The sequence below is a fragment of the Hemibagrus wyckioides genome, linkage group LG09 (assembly GCF_019097595.1).
Source record: "Hemibagrus wyckioides isolate EC202008001 linkage group LG09, SWU_Hwy_1.0, whole genome shotgun sequence".
NCBI lineage: Eukaryota > Metazoa > Chordata > Actinopteri > Siluriformes > Bagridae > Hemibagrus > Hemibagrus wyckioides.
The window spans coordinates 10,562,541-10,581,453 of NC_080718.1; the positions used below are offsets into that span (position 1 = coordinate 10,562,541).

The following is an 18,913-nucleotide window of genomic DNA, read 5'->3' on the forward strand; positions in this document are numbered from 1 at the left end:
ATCTCCTCTTGGCTAAGGCTCTCCTCACTCTCCTGCAAGACACATTAGCAATAAATCATTAAAACTCACACAGTAAATGTTACAGCCTCCCATTCAGGGGAATAGCAGCATCTGTAGATACACATCAGGTCTGAAACACAGAATTACCTCAGAGTCGTACTGTTCCTCTGAATCACTGTCCTGCTCCTGCTCCCAGGTGGAGGTGTTCACCTGACCATCTTTAGCCACGTGCAGGAACGTGCAGGACACCTTTTTAAAGGTTTGCTGTTAAATTAAAAAAAAAAACATTAACACTGCAGACACATAAATGTCCAAAAGACAAAATTTTAAAAGTAACTTTCTATAATACAGAGTTCATGACATTGCAATAAATTTACCACATAATCCTTAAGTGGCATGAAGATGGATGACTCCATGCGGTTACAGGAAATGAATTCTGTAACCCTCCCAGATTCACCCTTAAGAGAACAATTTGGAGTGATTAGTCACTGCAACTAACAAAAGTTTCATGATGCCACAACGGATAATCCCTCACCTGTATGGTGGTGGCAGTGAAACCCAATACATACAGATTCCAACTAAAACTTTGAATCCAACCATGTGCTAGTACTTATTTATGGGATGCAGAATTTAATGCCCTTGTGTGCATCACAGCTGCAATCAAAATTACCATCTAGGTGACCATACCAGCTGAAATAAGACATTTTGTGAAATTTGCATGCTTTGCATTGTCTCCTGACTTGGTTAAGCTGTGTGTAACAGCCCACATCATTGTTAGTGTGCTGTTACATACAGTGATTCATAAAAACATTGTTAAATATATAAACGCAAAGTAACCACGTGCTTTTATCATGTATTAATGTTTAAACCTATTTTCCTCTACTAAGAAAAAAGTAGAAATCCCTCAGAATCACCTAACAAAACCCAAAAACATCTGGTGAATTTTTTCCAGAAAACATTTAAAATGTCACCATATAACGCAAATCAAATCAAAAACTAAAACTTTTAAAACCTAAAACAGGTAAGCAGTATTTTCCTGCTGTTTTGTGGAGTAACCATATCCAAAGAGGCACTTCCATGTACATGTGTCAGTAATTAATAAAAAAATAGATTTAGAGCTTAATTGACCAATACAGAGCAAAGCTTTCTACAAAAGTTTAAACTTTCCTCATGAACTGATGCAATGTCTGGTTCAGGTGTGAAAAAGAAGGGCAAAAAAAGTGAGAAACAATTGCAGGCAACAATAGGATCTGGACTGTCTGATCAGGATAAAACTGATCCTAAAGCTACTTTGATCCTTTCATCTAGAAGTGAACCTGAAGGGGAAACACCTGCCACTAGATGTGGAGTGAATGAACGTTGTTGGCTGTGAAAGCTGAGCTGCTGCAGCGCTCAATAATTCAGCGCGTGTAACAGACGGCGCATCAGTGGGGTGAAACAGCCGACTGATATTCCCTGCCAAAACAAAAGGAAAATATCGCAGGCATTGTTGTTAATGTAATCAGACCTGCGGAAGATCCATAGTGGCACTCTGGCTCTTGTTGAACTCCGTGTTCTTTATTGTAACCTACTGGCATGTGAACACAACACAAGTTTGAGCTCTGTTGTCACTCTGTACACTTTTAAAACTAATATTAATACCATCTAAACTATGCTAATAATTATACACTGTCCACAGTGCATTATTTATAGCTGTGTTTACAAAGTAATATAATATTACAAAAGATATTCTTATTATACCGGCTATAAATACTGTAAATTAGAGCCATAAATGCACATTAATTTAATTGCACATTAAGGGCAATGTAAAGCAGCCATTAGCGAGACACATAAATGGTCGTGGACGTGACTATCACATTCCTGTTATGTAACCTTATAGCTGATACAGGAATAGTAATGAGAGGTAACAGGCATCATAAAAATGCTGCTTCGTCATTTCAATCCTGCTTCTCCGTATGGCACTTTGGTCATCATCAGATCCTCATCAGACAAGCATATTATGAGTAAGATGAAAATAAAACAGAAAAGCTAAGCTTTATATTTGCCTATGAGTGGCATGTGGTCGGATACATAAAGCTACATTGAAGGATATTGTATTTTTTTTTTTATAAAAATGACTGTATTTTCTTAATAATAAAAAGGTTATTTGTTTAGTTAAAAGAATGGGTAAGGAATCTGACTTTTAATAACCATAAAATGAATTTATACCACAGTTCTCTTGTATTCTTGATTCTGATGGGTCAGAAATTGTTGATAAATTTTGTATAACAGTAGCTCTGGCTAACCATAGCACCGACTCTAGTTCAAATTAAATTAATGTTCTTATCAAAATACATTATTGTTACTATTCTAGCACCACAAATACATGGATGTACATAATCCAAGGCTAATAATAAATGGTTCAAATGTGTTTTTCCGCAAGAAAAAACACAATCCTTAAACCCTAAGGATTTTTTTATTTAACATATCCAGTGTCAGTGCTTTAAAACAGCCAGTAAGTTTTCCGCCACAGGAAAGGTCTTTTGGTTTCTTGCTAATATAAAGACGCTGGGTACTTATGTCTTATTCACTTCAAGAGAGAGTTAAAGTTAGAAAGGCTGATAAGGGAGTGACAGTTTATAGCTGTTACAGCACAAGTGATAACAGGAACTATTTTTTGTGGACATTTCCATAACATTAAAAGTAACTATAAACAGATAAAAAGTCATCTTTTCATTTTCTGTACCGGTTATGCTAGACAGGGTCACAGGGAGCCTGGAGCCTATCCTAGGGAATACAAGGCACAAGAAAGGGAACAACACACAATCAAACACACGCTCACAAGACCATTCACACACACAAAGAGTATGCAGAGGAAACCCCAAAGCATGGAGAGAACATGCAAACTCCATGCATCTGTTATAAAAGAATTGTCCACTTCAGGGCAGCAGCATACCAACCTGATTGTTGTTGATCATTTTTCTATAATAGCACACTGTATTGTTTAATTTCTTACATGCTACACCATGATCTTTAACATTACTACAGTACTGTAATGTACAAATCATCAACCTATTCACTAAGGTTTGTTTTTTTTATCAGCAGTTTGTGGGCAGTTTAGACAAATTACAACTGAGACATGAGCTAATTACTTCCTTTAAGTGGGTAAGTGGACCAGGTTTTAATGCACATTAAGCATTTAACCATGTCTCACTCCCATGTATAATGAAAACGCGGAAAAACCAAATCCATTACTTCCCAAAGTTTCCGGGCACAGGATATTAAACCTGCATAAAACACTGTTAGCTATGAAAATTGGATTATAATCTGCCAAGCTTATATTAAATTCCCAGAAATCTGTGGGTATACAGAGTAAGCAGCTGTATTGCAGCAACATGCAATATTTCCCCCTTCATTAAGCAATTTACAGCATAAGCTGTGTGAATATAGCTATAAGGAGAAACACAGGAGTGTTTCACTGTCACTATAACGAGTGACATAAAAATTGGGTGTTTGTCAGTACACTGCCCTCTGTCAATCATCTTTACTCTTTAGCTTATCAGTCTCTCTGTGACCTGTGCTCGTGGACTCTCATAAAACACTCCAGGAAACAACACACACCCACACACCGACACTCTCTCTCTCTCTCTCTCTCTCTCTCTCTGTGTCTCTGTCTCACACACAAAAAAGCGTCTTGCATTACAAGCCTCCAAAAGAACAGGCGGTGAGCGTGCAAGTAACTGAAACACAGTGAGAGGAAGACAGATAGAAGAGGATCTGTAATAGAAAGCCTGCTAGAGAGGCTGTTGTACAGAGCGTGAGGATTCTGAGAGGTCCAAGCAAAAAGAGCGGGGAGGGAGGCTGAGTAAGGGGGCGAAAGAGAAAGAGAGAGAGAGAGAGAGAGAGAGAGAGGGAGAGAGAGAGACGGCTTGCCGATTGCTCTCCCTGGTTTGTGTGCAGCCGTGGCAGCCATGGCGTCGGAACCAGGCACCCAGTCAAGGGTGATGTTTCAGACCAAAGAGGAGGAGCCCCCCCATCGTAAGCTGGGCAAACTAACAGTAAAATACAACCGTAAAGACCTCCAGAGGAGATTGGACATTGAGGAATGGATTGACGGGCAGCTGCACCTGCTTTACGACTGTGAGGTAAGAGACAAGAAGGGTCTGAGGTAGTTTATGTTAGACTGCTCAGTCTAAGTCCTAAGAGTGTTGCATGTTTGTTCTGGTATAAACCAGTTCTGTAAAGACAGGAGAGACTCAGCGTCAGTCTTTATCAATGATGGATTAACTAGTTCAGCTACCAGACCAAATTCTAAAATACTAAAGGACTAATTCTGCACTGTGGCACTGATCTGGATATTGCAATGGAGAAGTGATCAGCGAGATCAGTTTTGCTTTCTCACAGCAGTACTTCAAATGACACGTCATGTATATCACTTGAGTGATACTATCTGACCTTAGGTATTCTCATACGCTTCCCTGCTGAGGCAGTGATCTGGCAAGAAATAATAACTCAACTCACAAGTACCTGTCTGAAAGCTAAGTCATTGTAAAGCCCGATAAAAACAATCCCTTTCTTTCTGCTAAATATCTACATAGCTATCCCTGGGTTTGACATGGGCTTGAACATACATCTATAGTATGAACTTCACTGCTGGGTGATATTTTCATTTGCTTATCTATCTTATGCTTTTTTAAAATCCAAAGTGACATTTGAGACTGGATATAACAGAGCAGGTAAGTGAAGGGTCTCACTCAAGGACCCAGCTGTAGCAACTTGATGGTTTTGGGATTTGAACTCACAACCTTCCAATTAGTTGCTCAATGCCTTGAGCTCCTAGACATGGGATTGCCCATGTTTCTACTTGAGGAGGTGGTGGTGGGAAAACATGTGAGGGTAATTGTGAGGGTTATATGAAAATGCACTGTCGCTGGGGATACCATGGCAACAAGGCTCAGGCTGCCATGTGCGATAGGCAAAACAGATGCCCACTGATCCATAATGAAAAAATGATGAGTGCTGATCCAAATACTGATGATGATGATGATGATGAAGATGACATTGGGACACAAACACAGTCAGACAGGGAAGGACAAGAAACTACAAGTATGCCACTCAATTCTGAAAACGGCATATGATGTTTGCTTTCCTTAATGGAAGAATCTGAATAGTTTTTAAAGTGATTTGTGTGACTCTCGGACACACAAAGGACCCTACTGAGTTGTAAATCCCGATTCCTGTCTCCGCTGATTATCAGTGGGCTCTCGACAGAACGACAGTGTCAGTTGGTGGGTTGCGGCAAAAACCTGCCTACTGTAGACTGCCAGGATCTGTATGAGATTCAGCTTACAGAGGAACAGTTTTAGTGTAGAGTTTATTGTTGATTCACTTTGGGAAAGCTATCTTGTTTTTGTTGATCATTTGTGGCTCGTAAGATTTCTTTGAAATGAAAAGAAAATATATTAAAATCTCTCAACAATGTTATACGTTTAAACAAGAAGTGGTTGTGAAATCGTGATAGTGGATTACTGGCAATGTGGTAGATTATCTACTAAATTTCAAACACCATAAACAGTTGACATGTTTGTAAGAATCAGTTGATAAGCTGGTAGCGAACCATCACCTGACAGGTTCATAACAGTCTGTAGATGGTTTGTTTACTGTACAGTATCTAAAGCGGTGTATCCAAACACATCCATTCAAAATCGAAATAATTAATAAATGAACAAACAAATAATCAAATAAACAACAATAATAGTCCATATTAATATAAAATCACAAAACTATTCATTAGTATTATATCTAGCTAATTGATGCCAAATGGTTTCCAAACGAAAGACAGCTGACCTGAAGTTACCTTTTTACAATGGAGGAAGTCTAGTGCTGCAATCATTCTGTTCAGTCTCCATCAAACTGATTCATGTTTCTGTTGTGTGTGTGTGTTTTTTTTATAGATGTCTATGGCAAGCTTAAAACTAATAAAAATCCTAACATGGTATCGTGAATGCAAATTTGAAAAATTTATTCATTCATCTTTGCTGCTTTATCTAGGTCAGGCTTGTGATGGATCTTAAGCCTATCTCAGAAGCACTGGGTGTGAGGCAGGGATACACCCACCAAGGGACACCAGTTCATTCCAGGGCCATGTGCGCACATGTTCACTTGCTAATTCACCACAACTGCAATTTAGTGTAGCTAATATTTCTTTAGTTGGGAGGAAACCCAGAAGAAATCATCATAGACATGGGAGAACATACACAGAGAATAAGGTGAGCTCAAGATTAAAGGTATATATGAGATGGCAAAGTCGATATCTAATCATTGATGAGATCTAGTAAAAAATTAGCTTTGGACAGAGTATGTTTACATACAAAGCGATCTGAACAGCCACAACATTTTGATGCACTAATATGCAAACATTCATTATGGTGTCTGCGGTATACACCATCCTATTGTTCTGTGGGCTGTTCAAACGCACAGTTATCTTTGTAGTGGTCAGACAGAATAGAATAAGAAGCATTTGTTTGTCACATATACATTGCAGCAGAGTGAAATTCTTTCTTATATATCAGCTTGGGGTCAGAGCACAAGGTCAGGCATAATACAGATTTACTGGAGCAGAGAGGGTTAAGAATTAGGATTTGAACCAACACCTTCATTCTCCAGAGAGCAGAATAATGGGTTTTACCTAATGGAAATGGTAGACAGGCAGCACATCCTCAGCACTGTCTGATCTTTTGTCCCTCTGCTTCACATGTCTGAGATGTATTTGTTTTTCATCGGTTCTGCTGTTGAACTAAGACTGTTTAATTGTATCCTACATCCCTTCAAAAGCAGGCAGTATAAATGCAGAACTTGAAAGGTTTCCTGAAGCATTCAATCCCTCTGGTGCTTTTAGGTGATATATGCAGAGTACTTTCCACAAGATATTAGGCAGATTGTTGAGGCTGATTTCCTCCTGTGGTGTAGTTGATATATACAATATTTCAAATCTTCTGCTCCCTTCAAGGCTTTATAGAGGCCATGACCTAAAGTGCTAATTCAGATAGTTGTAATATTACTGAACAGCTTACTTTCATTTTTTCTTGGTACATTAATAAAAAAAAATCCTTCTTGAATGGCTAAATGTGTACACCATAATCTCAGAGAGTAGAAAGAGTATAATTTCTTGATTTTTTATTTTTGAAAGATGCTTACATGCCACACAAACATCAAGAACTGTAACTATGGGGTTTCTTTTGTACTAGTAATTAGCTATTAAGCTCATACAGTTTTCTGTTTAGAAATCACTCAACAAGGTGCTAAGTCACAGTACATGAGTGGCAATGCATTTGTCCACATGGTCAATAAAGAGGCTGAATTTTGCATGGCTTGGCTGAAAGGTTACGCTCTGGGTATGCCGAGTCTTCATGTGGAAGCGTTTACTGTCAGTCCCCTGTGTCACTGCATTAATTATTCATGCTCATCTCTAATGCATTCAGCCACTCATTGGATGCCACAGAAGCTCTGTGCATCTTTGACTGCATTTTCATGTACCACAAATAAATAAATAAATAAATCATATAAACCAGGATGACTTCCTCCTGGCAAAGTTGTTTGAACAGAAGCCAAGGTGAATGCATGGAAGCTCAGCTGAAAAGCACTTTGGCTATATGAAAGCTATCATGGGGCCATCAACTAAAAATGTGATGGCCTTATGCTGAACAGAGAAATAGGAAATGTTTGGTTTTAAAAACAGAATTATTGTTTGTGTAATGAAGCCACACTACAAAATCAGTTACACTGACAGATACACTGAAGAAATCCTTTACAAAGATTGTAATTTTTATTGAATGGTCTCCGTTGTTGTATGCTGCAAAGTTATCCATGATAATGATATCTGTAGTAATGGTCTGAAGGAACAATAAATAAATATAATCACAAACACTCTTCTGTGAAGATATGTGTTGCGCTAACATGCCTTGCATAGTTACATCAACGACATATGCATAATACAAACAGAATATACTATCTGGTTTATATTCCCAACATAAATATCAGTAGACTCTGATTATGTGAACTAATTATGTAATGAGCCAAGGAAACAAACATAAAATAAACAGCTTAGTGGGATAATATTCATTTGGTTTAATTAACTAATTAGTAAATTTCTAGAGGCAAATAAGCACAAAGACAGACAAACATCGGCTGTCCTGTCTTCCTGTATGCAAACTGGAACGTATGGAAAACATCTTGAGTTCCTATAAAAGGCTTTCTGAGAATTTGGGTAACTGTGCACTAAATGTTTCCTCACAAAAAGCTCATACTATAGATTTTCACATAAGATGTATCTTATGTGATACATAAGAATGTCTGATTCATAACATACTTTTAGTAGAAAAGTAGTCCTATAATTCTCTGGCAGGAAGTGGTGTAAGGATTAGTAGTAGACATTAGCTTTTGCAAGCACAGCGTTTCAAACAAGAGAGGTGTTAGGATTTGACACTAGAGCAGGCTATGTCCAAAATGTTCTTGTAATACTTGTCTCGAAATAAATTATTCAGCCACCGGAGCTTCAACCAGACAATAATTTTGGCTCCGGTGTAGATAAATGATGATAGATGGATAGAACTCTTCAAATCTTCAAATGCCCCCAGAGCGTTACGAGGTCTATATCCAAGTGCCAGTTCAGCAGGGCCCGCTACAGTTGAATATTATATTACTTAAGAGTTGCAATATAATACTTTCTTTGTATATCTTAATAAAGAATTCCTTCTAGAATCATTAAAGTGCCATGTTACATTTTTCTAACAGAAGAAGGAAAAGCACTAAAAGATGTTAGCTTACATTACCATCATTATGCTAATCTTGCTGTCTTCCATAGCAGTGGTCATTTGAATTTCTTTTTCAGCATTGTACTGAAGATAGTGTACTGTGTTTAGATGTCATTTTGGGCAAAAAATCGCAAATTTCCTGTCACTATCTTGCAATATATTATAGCGTGAAAATTGAAAAATGATCGTATTGTGACATTAGCATTGTGAGGGTCTGTATCCCATTAATTCTTTACCCAGACGGAACAATACTTACAATACTATAACCATGATACCTATACGTAGAACATGTACAGTATAAGAGCTCTTCCAGTGACTAATCCAGTGAGAAAACGAACTGTCCAGCATTTATCATTTATCAGTTAGGACAAACTGAGCATTACAGGACTCAGTGAAGCTTCTCAGTCCCTCTTCACTGGAGCAGAGAAGCTGCAGTGTCAGATTTTGTCTGAGAGCTCATGACTAACACTGCGAGCAAATTCTGTTTTTTATTAAGAGTAACCTTTTTACTATTATTTTAGAATCCATTTTGTAGAACTATTAGAAAATCTCATGAAACTGTCCATGAGACAGACAAAAAAATAACTTTAATGATGGAATAGCTTCTTCTTTTGCATGTGGTACCCAATCATAACCTTGATATAATATCAGATTAAAGGCTTGGCCATTTATGTAGTAGCAAGTAAAATAAGATTGTGGCATTGTATACTTTAAGTATCTCTGTGTTTATCAGTGTAGGTGGTAAAGTGATGCAGAGCAAGGGACAATGTGAATGGGGTGCCAACCCATCACAGGGCACAATGGCACACACTTAAACACCCCTTGACGCACTATGGACAATTTGGAGATGCCAATCAGCCTACAAGACATGTCGTTGCAATTGTGGAGAAAATTGGAGTACCCAGCATAAACCCCCAAAACATGGAGAGAACATAGGGTAGAGGCAGGAATCAAACCCCCAATCCTGGATGTGTGAGGCTAACACGATAACCACTAAGCCTCCATGCCCCTCTAATTAAAGGCATGTCACTGCAATAACTGGTCAGATCCGCTCAGACTGTGAAGTGAGTGTAGGCAGTACAGCATAACAACAAATGTTCTGTTTGGTTCCATTTAGAGATTTCATATCACTTTGTAGCAGTAGACATAACCATTTTACTGTTCTGTTCTTACTGATCACTATATTTACACCATGGCTTTAGTATCACAAATCAGCAGATTCAGACACAACAAGACTAACATACAAGAATTACTTCAAAATCAGGAATAATTAAAACCAATCATTATGTCTTTCGTTGTTCAAGAGCAATCACAATGGTTCTCTTTTTTCAAGACCAATCACAGTGTCTTTCTTCCTTTAAGACTAATCATATTGTCACTCTTCATTCAGGACTAATCACATTGTCTCTCTTCTTTCAAGACAAATCACATTGTCTCTCTTCATTTCAAGACTAATCACAATGTCTTTCTTCCTTCAAGACCAATCATAGTGCCTTTCTTCCTTCAAGACCAATCACATTGTCTCTCTTCTTTCAAGAATAATCACTGTCTCTCTTCCTTTAAGACTGATCACAGTGTCTTTCTTTCCTTAAGACTAATCACTGTGTCTCTCTTCCTTCATGACAAATCACAGTGTGTCTCTTCCTTCAAGACCAATCACATTGTCTTTCCTCCTTCAATACCAATCACAGTGTCTCTCTTCCTTCAAGACCAATCACTTTGTCTTTCCTCCTTCAAGACCAATCACTTTGTCTTTCCTCTTTCAAGACCAATCACAGCACCTTTCTTCCTTCAAGACAAACCACACTGTCTCTCTTTCTTCAAGACCAATCACATTGTCCTTCTTTTTCCAAGACCAATCACAGTGTCTTTCTACTTTCTATACCAATCACAGTGTCTTTCTTCCTTCAAGACCAATCACAGTGTCTCTCTTCATTCAAGACTAATCACAGTGTCTCTTTTCCTTCAAGACCAATCACACCGTCTTTCTTCCTTCAAGAAATCACAATTTTCTTTTTCTTCAAGGCTATACCATCCTTCTGCTGCCATTTCAGACTCTCTCTATTAGTGTCTCTCTCTTCAAGACCAATCATAGCACAAAGTTGGTCATATATTTAACATTAATTTCTACCTAAATTTGTCCTTTGTCTTTGTGTATGGTTAAAGCCAATGCTGTCAGTTGGAAAACATCATTTTATGGAAAGATGGTTACAAGATTACATATTAAAGAATAAAACATACCTATGTTCACTGTAGTTTAAAATCATTTATTGCATTTGTTAAAAGGGGATTGCTAGACCAAGCCGTGCTGATCCACATCCTTCGGAATGTCTGTCTTGGATTTTGGATTTCTATGATAAAGTCCATGAAATATCTAGACAATTTTAATTCTAAAAGTTCTGTCTGATGTACATCTTTGCTAATTGTTTGAAACTGGCTGATTTACACATATACCTTGACTGGGAGACAAGTACTGATTCATTCATTCAGTTTTAGTAGCCGCTGTATCATGGTCAGGGTCACGGATCTGAAACCTTGTAACACTAGCGCAAGGTGTGAGAATTCACCCCAGATCAATGTGAATCACACACCCATAAACATACTTATTCACATCTAGGGGCAATTTAGTGCAACTCTCTACCCATCAGCCTATTTTTCAAGAGCAGGAGAAAACCAGAGAACCTGCAGCAAACTCATGAGTACATACAGAGATAATGCTGAACTCCACACATACAATAACCCAAGCAATACTTGTAAAATAGAGCAGTTTGTTCCAGGTGTTCCAGGTGTTCCAGCTACCCATCTTGAGTATCTTAGAGTACCAATCACATCTCTCTACTTTCAAGACCATAGTGTCTCTGTGCCATCTGAATTAAAATGAATTTGTCTCTAACTGCAATATAAGCTGCATTTAAATATGTTTCTGATGTTCTTGCATTCAAATTTATGATTTGCGTAAATTAAATATGGTTCTTGTATCAAAGCTTATCACTTCACACCTCACTTCTCTCCCCAGGAGGAAGAAATTCCTGAGTTAGAGATTGACATTGATGAACTTCTGGAGCTCACAGATGAAGAACAGAGAACCAGACTACATGTAAGTTCTACATTGTTCTTTATCATGCACAATTCTGCTTACAACAGTATGACAATAGATCATAGTCTAAATCATGTTTTTCGTATTGGCTTCAAACATTATATATATATGTTTGTGCTCCTTCATTTGAACACACAGTATTATATTCCAAACTCATATCAGTCGGGATTTACTAAGGTTTAATATTTACTCTTGTTTATTCTTATTCTATATTGTGGTGTTGCTGAGAACGAGGCTTGAACAGGAAGCGTTGAGATTGCTTTTATTGGCAACAACACAATTACAACCCACAACAGTAGGCTCGGATAGCCACAGAGCTAAATATGCCACGAAAAAAACAACACATGGGAAACAAAACCCACCAGACTTCTGCTGAAAGTCATTACATTTTATGACATCATCTTGCAAACAGATTAATGTGTTCTCTTGAGAGCTGAACACTAACGTTGTGTGCCTACTCAATATTTTTTATTTTATTAACATCTATGGATCAGTGTGTTCCGACATGAAGAATCCTAATACAAGGGCCTTACTTGGATATACGATGACTTAGTCTTGTAGCGACATCAAATTGATATGAAATCTATGTTAATTAGAATGTTTTAACGGCTTTTTAAGTGGTTACAGAAATTAAATAAATAATTTAGATATAATGAGAATTATTTAAATATACACTCTCAGAAAGAAAGGTACAAAACTGTACCTTTTAAGGTAGAAGTGGCTGATTGCTGGAGTGGTACCCTGAAGGGTACAATTTTGTACCTCTAGTTGTACCTTTTTAACTTGTTTTTTAACTCGTTTTGACATCTTCTTGCATTGCTCAACAAACATTTTCACCAAATTAGACAGAGAACGTACGTGGACAGCAGTTTTCAGGTCATGCCACAGATTTACAATTGGAGTCTGGGATTTAATTTTTTTTGTTTGTTTTTGCCATGTGCTTTGGGTCACTGTTCTGTTAGAATGTACATTTACACACTTGACACAGATTTCTGGTTTTCCTGAAGAGGTTGCTTGTATATGGCTCCATTCATGTACCCCTTGATGGCAACAAGATTTGCAGGTCCTCCTAGTTGAAAAGCAACCCCAGAGCTTGATGCTATCACCACTGCCCTTACTGCTGGTAATGGTGTTACCTCGGTGGGTGGGCTGTATTTGGGCTCTGCCAAACATAGCATTTTAGACCATCTATTTTCTGTACTGCTTGGGAGGTAGCCAAAGTACCTAGAGGAACCCCATGAAGCACATGGAGAACACGCACAAGCCAAACACAGACATTAGAGACAGGAAATTCAACTTTATTTGTGCAGTATTTTAACTATGGATAAATTTTTACCCCTAATGAACAATCCAAAGGCAATGAAAAACTCCCTGAGACAATATGAGGAAGAAATCTTGAAAGGAACCAGACTCAAAAGGGAACCCATCCTCATCTGGGTTACATCAGATTATAAATTGCTTATAGCAGTTATAAAATAATTTCCTTCTATTACAATACACTATATAGTCAATTACAATCGTGTAACCAGGTGTTATGAACATGAACATCAGCATAATTTCTGAATTAAATGTAGCAAAGCAATCTCCATGCTTTCTTAGTGATAGTATCCACAGCAATCCCATATATCTCCAGGCAGGCCATGTGGAACCATCCTTGGCATGAGTGAGCGACTTCCAAGTGATGAGACTCCAACCAAAGTAGGGCATCAGTATGGATCAGTCAGGTCTGGAGAGTAGAAGTAACCAGGAACATTAGTATCCCAGGAATAGTATGTTCTGCCTGACAGAGAGAGAGAGAGAGAGAGAGAGAGAGAGAAGGCAGGCAGGGACTCTGGTAAGACAGATATGACAGCATAACTGAAAGGAAGAGCCAGAAGGTGACAGACATGAAGGGTTACCTAGGACATAGAGCAGCCAGACACTCCATGAGCAACAAACCTGAATGAACATGAGTGTGGGAAGGCAACAATATCCACACATCCCAGTTCACCAATATACTCTATGCCCATGAACCCCCCAGATCTGCTATTCTACCTGCACAAAAGGCTTGACTAAATAAATATATTTTCAGCCTGCAGTTAAATACTGTGTCTGAGATGTGAACACTAATTGGAAGGCTAACTGCATGGTTTTGTAAGAAAGAAACTTGTAAGAGTAGCCTTTACTTCTTGCTCATTTTTTTTTCCAGAAAGGATGGTCTGATCATGCTAGTATCTGGATTGTGCCATACTTCTTCCACTTCGTTATAATGGATTTCACAGTGCTCCTAGGAAGGTTCAAAGCTTTACCTTCTCCATTTTATTTCCTCCTTTAAATTCATCTTAAAGCTTCAGGAACAGTTATTTGGCCCACATGACAGCAGGACTGATCTGATCTTCAGTTTTTGTCTTCTGAGACCTTCCAAAGCCATATATATTGTGTAACCATAAAATTGGTGGATTTAGAAATAAAACACACTAGTCCTAATTTAATTTGTTAAAAGCAAGGGCGTGAATGCTTTCATGATTTTATCAATCAGCCAGTTTTTGCTTTAATAATTATTTTTAAATGATTCTGAGGACATTATTTCTGTATAGATTTCTGTCCCATTCTAATATACATAAATATTATTCGTCATAATTGAGTGAAAACAGAAATAATTACTAGTGTGTGCACTAGTGTGTGTGTTTCTGGAGACATTGTATGCATGTATAGCTGGGAAACTAGGGTCTCAAAAGAGAATGAGAGGAAAAAACTAACATAAATGACCTTATATATGAAACAGTGGTGTCATGGAGCCATATTAATTTGTGCACATATTGGGAGTTTAACATGGTTGAGAACTGAAATGGCTCCATTGTGAAACTGGCTCAGTTATTTTATTGATTATGTTGCTGTAATCTACCTGTGCTGTCAAAAAACATGCTCAAACACTCATGCCTGAAATGCTTCAAAACACATTGGATAGTCTTTCACTTCCAGCCTGACAAAGCATCCAATCATAATGATGAAGCAACTGATTGGGACCAAATGTGCAATCAGACCAAGTCAGTAACCTGACCAGGACCACACTGTTAAATTTTACCCTAATAATTGCACTCTACTTGAACAAATTGCAGGCTAAAAGAAACTGAAAATGAGCAGAAATATACAGGGAGAAGCTTCTGGTGAGATATCTGGGTTTCAAGTTTCAGTGACTACAAAATATTAGTAGCAAAATATGTATTTTATAGTGCTGCATTTATGTAATTTATGTTTCTTGGTCTTGGAAGGTGCTGTGTGATAATTCTGTGAGGGCAGAAGGTTTTAACCCAAATCAAAGCAGGTGATTTTGAAAAGAATATGTCACAGTATCTGTGGTTCTGTGAATACAGCGATACAAATAAGTTTTTCAGCAATGACTTAACTTCATAGTCATTATTTATAACACCAAAACTGAGACTAGACTTCACTGTGTACACAGTTTCCCTCTTCAAAAAGAAAATGAATATGGTGTTCTTTGTAAGCGTCCAACATTTATGCACCACAAATTATGTAGAAAGAAAAAATCATTAACTTGGGTATGGGTGTTCAATCTTATCCGCTAAGAGCTGGTGTAGATGCAGGTTTTCGTTCCAATCAAGCAGTAGTCACACCTGATTCCACCTGTTTAATCAGTTGATCTTGGCTTTCAATAGACTCAGGTGTGGGTTCTGTTTGACTGTAATGGAATGGAAACCTGCACCCACACCGGCCCTTTGCAGATAAGACTGGACACCCCAAGGTGCAGACTGACAAAAACAGGGGTGTCCAATCTTATCCAGAAAGGGCCGGTGTGGGTGCAGGTTTTCGTTCCAAACAAGCAGAAGCCTCGTCTGAGTCTATTGAAAGACAAGATCAACTGATTAAACAGGGGAAATCAGGTGTGACTCCTGCTTGATTGATATGAAAACCTGCACCCACACTGGCCCTTTGTGGATAAGATTGGACACCCCTGGACAAAAACCTAAAGTTCTATTTAACCCTTTCTAGCCACCAGGGGCAAGGTGAATTATCTGGATATCATTTCATTCAACCAGGTCATAAAGTGTATGTTCTGCTCTCACATACTTACATTTACATAATTATCCAAAATTATCTCCTTTTTATAGAACTGAGCAGTTGAAGGTTAAGGGCCTTGCTCAAGGGCCCAGCAGTGGCAGCTTAGTGGTCCTGGGATTTGAACTCCAATAGTAGTTTAACATCTTAACCACTGAGCTCTTACTTCCATCTTTCCTTTTACTCTTCTCACTCATGTACGTGCTGGACCACATGCACACCATTTCAGCACTGCACACTCAGTTGGAGGATTTAGACCTTGATTCAGAACTGAATCTGATTTAAGCCCTGTAGCTTAGACAACTCCCTTTTTGAAATACCAATGCCCAACATTATTTGCTAAACATTATAAGTAGCCCAGAAAACAGTTGGCAGTTGACTTGGCAGTAGACATAGTTCAGATGATTCACAGGCTGAGACAGCTGTCCACCTCAGTGGCTTTACTCAAGACTCTTCTCAGTTGTGGCACATGTGGTGGTGCTGTGGTGGTAGAATGAATTTCCCCTATATATCCAAACAGTTGAGTCACTGGATGTCTTTGAACAATGTCTAAATACCTCTTTTTGAAGCATGTGAAGCTAGTGAACAAGCAACAGAATTATTCATTGATTACGATTGAAAAGAGATCTGTAAGTCACTCTGAATAAGTGCATCTGCCAAATGCCATAAATGTAAATGTAAATGTAAATTTTGGGTGATTTACCACTACTTGGTTTATGCATGGCGCCAGGTGTGGTTATCACTAATCGCTCTGCCATAAACGTGCAAATAAACTACCTTGTTTACTGGGATTGCACTTTGGACCTGTTGCCAAAGAAGCCCTGGACAGAAGCGAAGGTTTCTGAATCATTTCCATTTGGCAGACACCTTTGTACAGAGTGTCATCCAGAAGTCTCTATTAATAAATAAATCCTGATTCTGGTTCACTAGGTCAAGGAGTAGGAGTACTATCAGTCTAAAAACTCTTTGGGAGGTAATATAGTATGAGTATAGTACAGTATGACATCCTATCATTGAAAGATACAGTATAGTGTTGTAGTGTAGTGTAACACATATAGATTATAAGAAACGCACAAGAAAATAGAAAAGAAAATAATCATGAAACTAGCATGGCCAAATGGACCCTCCATATGTGGTCTGGATCCATGACGTCATTTCACCCATTTTTCTGAGTCAGTCAAATGACTTTTCAGTGTTTTAGGAGGGAAAACCCACAGAGGTTTTCTTGCTCCTTCTGGTAAACCAGACAACAGCCAAGACCAATAACCGGACGAAAGCTTGAGAAACCATTTCTAAAAACCATAACATTCTACTGTATGGAAAATCTCCTTCTATTAGAGGTGTGTTACTTCAGACAGAGAAGTCAGTGCTTCTGCCAGCAGGGTGTCACCATGGTTGTGAGTGCTGCAGTCACCTTTCTGGTGATTTCCATATCTCATGACATTTCTGGCATATGTTATCCATGTTAGGGCGAGTGAAATAGGACACTAGTTAGGTATATAAACTGTGGCTTCATGAACCCTGGATAACTGCCATGTTTCCTTGTAACTCAGAACCGTTTCTGACCTGGTGAGAACTAGATGAGAACACACCAGGGAAAGATGGCTGTGTGACAACGGTGTTTATTGCAAATACTGCATCATATGTCACTTTGTGACTGTTTAAAGGTTTCTGTATATCCAAAAGTTATCCAAGTGATTTTCACTGTGCATGCAGACTACAAATATTGTACTGTAAATGAGCCATAAAAAGAAGCTTTCTTTTTATGGCTCATTTATAGTACAATATTTGTGTTGAATCCCATTAAATTACTCATTTGGAAGCGTTTATGTTTTTATAGTGAGGAATTAATTTTGCATTAAAGGGGCTAGAGAATTCACAAGCACCAGGTTTTATAGTAGGACTGAAATCATAATGTTATTTACAATTATTTACAACAGAATGTGCACCCAAAAATGGAGCACAGTTATATGTTATATAGAAGCTTAATGATGTTTGAATAATTTTCTATTTTTTTGTCCTCACCAGGAGCTTTTGCAAGAATGTGGAAAGCCAAAAGAGGTACGGTGCATATCTTCAACCTCTTACTTTTCTTAGTTTTGAAGAGAACATGAGAAATCATTACTCTGTGTTTCTTCATCCTCACAGGATTTTATCAACGGGTTACTTTATCGGATGAAGGGTCTGCGCAAGATGTCAGGGCCCCTCAAGAAATAGTCCTAGGTCAAAAATCCATAAGCAAGATAATGTGAAAAAGAGTCTGAAAATCCATATTCACTTGTATAGAGCTGAATATCTGACAATGGAATTATGTAAACATTTCCCTTGACAAGTGAGTCAACATGGGAACTGACCATAAATATCATTTTTAAAATATGTATTATCCTGTATGTACATTTCTGACACTTCTTCCAGCAGACATAGGATTGCATCATAGATCTAATTGTACTCTCTATTACTCCATATTTTTTTTGTGACTTGTACATTTTTGGTTGCCTATTTATATGTTTTTGTTCTGAAAAGCACTGTATGTGATCATAAAGAATACCTTTTCAAATGTAGACTGTTGGTACTCTTTAACTACGCCGTGAAATGTTTTCCTCTCGGTTTAGTAATTAACTGTTAAACACCACAGTTTGGTTTAGCTGAAGGAAATGAATCATTCACGCAACACTAGACCACGTCTGCAAGGACGCAGTTTCATTTACATAAAGGAAGCTGGTTGTTCATTTAAAATGTCCAACCAAACATCTTACATTAACATGGATTAAAAATGTGTTAAAGGTTGTTAAATTCTATAAAACTTGTCCAAAAAAACCCCAAAAAAAACAAAACATGGAAAAAAGTAGGGAGCAACATTCTTTCAAGAAGTAACCCAACATTCAGAATATTATTCTGAACTCTATAAATAGGTAACATGTAGAAAATAGTAATTATACAAACCTAAGTCACGCTGCCATTTTCTATT

At 37.9% G+C, this 18,913-nt stretch overlaps 1 protein-coding gene across 1 annotated transcript; it reads left to right on the forward strand.

The window, feature by feature from the left end:
- The first annotated feature begins 3,654 nt into the window (after nt 1–3,654).
- On the forward strand, nt 3,655–18,502 carry ppp1r14d (protein phosphatase 1 regulatory inhibitor subunit 14D). Its single transcript, XM_058399927.1, has 4 exons — nt 3,655–4,124; nt 11,809–11,889; nt 17,974–18,006; nt 18,094–18,502. The coding sequence occupies exons 1-4, from the start codon at nt 3,951–3,953 to the stop codon at nt 18,160–18,162; spliced, it is 357 nt and encodes a 118-aa protein (XP_058255910.1). The 5' UTR covers nt 3,655–3,950; the 3' UTR covers nt 18,163–18,502.
- The last annotated feature ends 411 nt before the right edge of the window (nt 18,503–18,913 follow it).